This window comes from Pinus tabuliformis, chromosome 5_1 (genome assembly GCF_031772625.1).
Source record: "Pinus tabuliformis cultivar Carrire ecotype Pingquan chromosome 5_1, CPIR1, whole genome shotgun sequence".
Classification (NCBI taxonomy): Eukaryota; Viridiplantae; Streptophyta; class Pinopsida; order Pinales; family Pinaceae; genus Pinus; species Pinus tabuliformis.
In genome coordinates, this window is record NC_142305.1 from 443,603,558 (window position 1) to 443,605,406 (window position 1,849).

General features: G+C 41.7%; 1 protein-coding gene across 1 annotated transcript; it reads left to right on the forward strand.

Moving 5' to 3' along the window:
- The first annotated feature begins 776 nt into the window (after positions 1 to 776).
- LOC149165370 (uncharacterized) lies at positions 777 to 1,619 on the forward strand. Its single transcript, XM_089429788.1, has one exon. It carries the CDS (start codon positions 777 to 779, stop codon positions 1,617 to 1,619), a length of 843 nt encoding a protein of 280 aa, XP_089285914.1.
- The last annotated feature ends 230 nt before the right edge of the window (positions 1,620 to 1,849 follow it).

Consider the following 1,849-nt stretch of genomic DNA (forward strand, 5'->3'; position numbering starts at 1 on the left):
ATTCTGTCACAACCCTCCATGCATGAAGCAGATCGATCCAAAACCGTTGAACCACACACCATGCCATCCACTATGCCATCCACCTCATCTCATCTCCATGAATCTAGTATGCCAGTGCACAATCAAAAAATCAATCCAAAGAGAGCAGCCTCTCCACCCACCTCAGTCAAGGAGACAGATAAAATCCCTAGGCAGGCAAAAGAAATGGACATCGACAACCTTTCATTAGATCCAGCCAAGGCAACTAAATCATTGCCTGAGAATAGCCAACAAAGCCACATGGAAGAAGAACCAGAAAGCTTTGACCTCGGAGACCTAGACATCTTTAGTCTTGAACAAGCCTACAAAAAGAAAGAGTTTGACAAAATTTCGGATAGGCAACTCGAAAACTTGGAAGTAGTCCTTTCAAGAGTGCATCAGCAGAGTACCTTAGGCATACAACCAGGCGGTAGCTGGGATGGGAAAAACATCCACAAAGATGGTAAGAAAAGGGGAAGAAAGATAGATCTGCAAAGAACCATCATCATTGGGGAGATGCTGGTGGAATCAGGAAGATGTTCAAAATTAACCAAGTACTATAGACCGCTACCTACTGGTCAACTATGAAGCTCATCTCATGGAATGTAAGAGGGCTAAACAGTCCTGGGAAATACAGAATGATAAAAAACATGATACATAATGAAAAACCACAAATCTTCTTCATGCAAGAAACAAAATGCAACAGTAAGACTTTGAGTTCTATATTATCCAAAGCTTGGCCAAGATGTCAAACAGTCATGGTGGATGCTTCTGGCGCCTCGGGAGGACTTGCTATTGCTTGGAATATGCAAGCTATCATACTTACAGACTTTCATGCCTCCCATCATCTCATACAGGCCACTTTCCATATTATAGGAACCAACATACATGGGCATCTGTCAAATGTATATTTTCCTCAGGACTCACTACAAAAGATGGCACTGCTAAATACGTTGGAAGCTCTCAACTCCACCAGGACCCACCCACTATGGATCACAGGCGGAGATTTCAACATGATTACCAAACTGAGGGAAAAAAAGGGGGGCAGAGTTAAATTGGACATTGAAAGCAGCCGCTTCAGAGAATATATACAAACCAACTGGCTAATAGATCTGCCATTCAATAATGGCATCTATACTTGGAACAACAAAAGGATAGGATCCCAACAAATTGCATCTCGGCTAGACAGATTTCTCATTTCAGACAATGCCATTCACCTGGGAGGAGATATCACTGCATCAATCTTGCCTCTGTCAGGTTCGGATCATTGGCCCATCTCACTCAAATGGCAAAGACCGGGAGATTCTACCAGAAGGCTGTTCAGATTTGAAGCTTTCTGGCTTTCACATCCAGACTTCAAAAATATTGTCAAAACAGCCTGGGAAAACTTCACCCCTCTAGTCGGCTCAACAATGTATCAATTCCAACAGCGATTAAAGAATCTCAAAAGGAAAATTAAACAATGGAATCACTCCACCTTCGGTAATATTTTCCAAGCTCAAAAAATGCTTGAGCACAACATGACTGAGCTCCAACAGAGAATTATAGAGGAAGGGAGAACCGAGACACTAGAAAATCAAGAACAAGAACTTCTCACATAGCTAGATGACAGAAGGAAGCAAGAAGAGATACTTTGGAAACAAAAATCAAGAATCAGATGGTTAAAAGAGGGGGAAAGGAATACCAAATTCTTCCATCGAACAACCATCCAAAGAAGAATGCATAATAACATTGCACAAATTCAAAATCAACAGGGAGAAAGAATGGAGGAACATGCTGACATTGAGAGAGAACTCCTCACCCATTTTAAATTTGTTCATCAAGAGCCTCA

Bases quoted from the DNA above. Each gene is read 5' to 3' on its own strand.
- LOC149165370 (XM_089429788.1), top strand. From the start codon at position 777: ATGGTGGATGCTTCTGGCGCCTCGGGAGGACTTGCTATTGCTTGGAAT.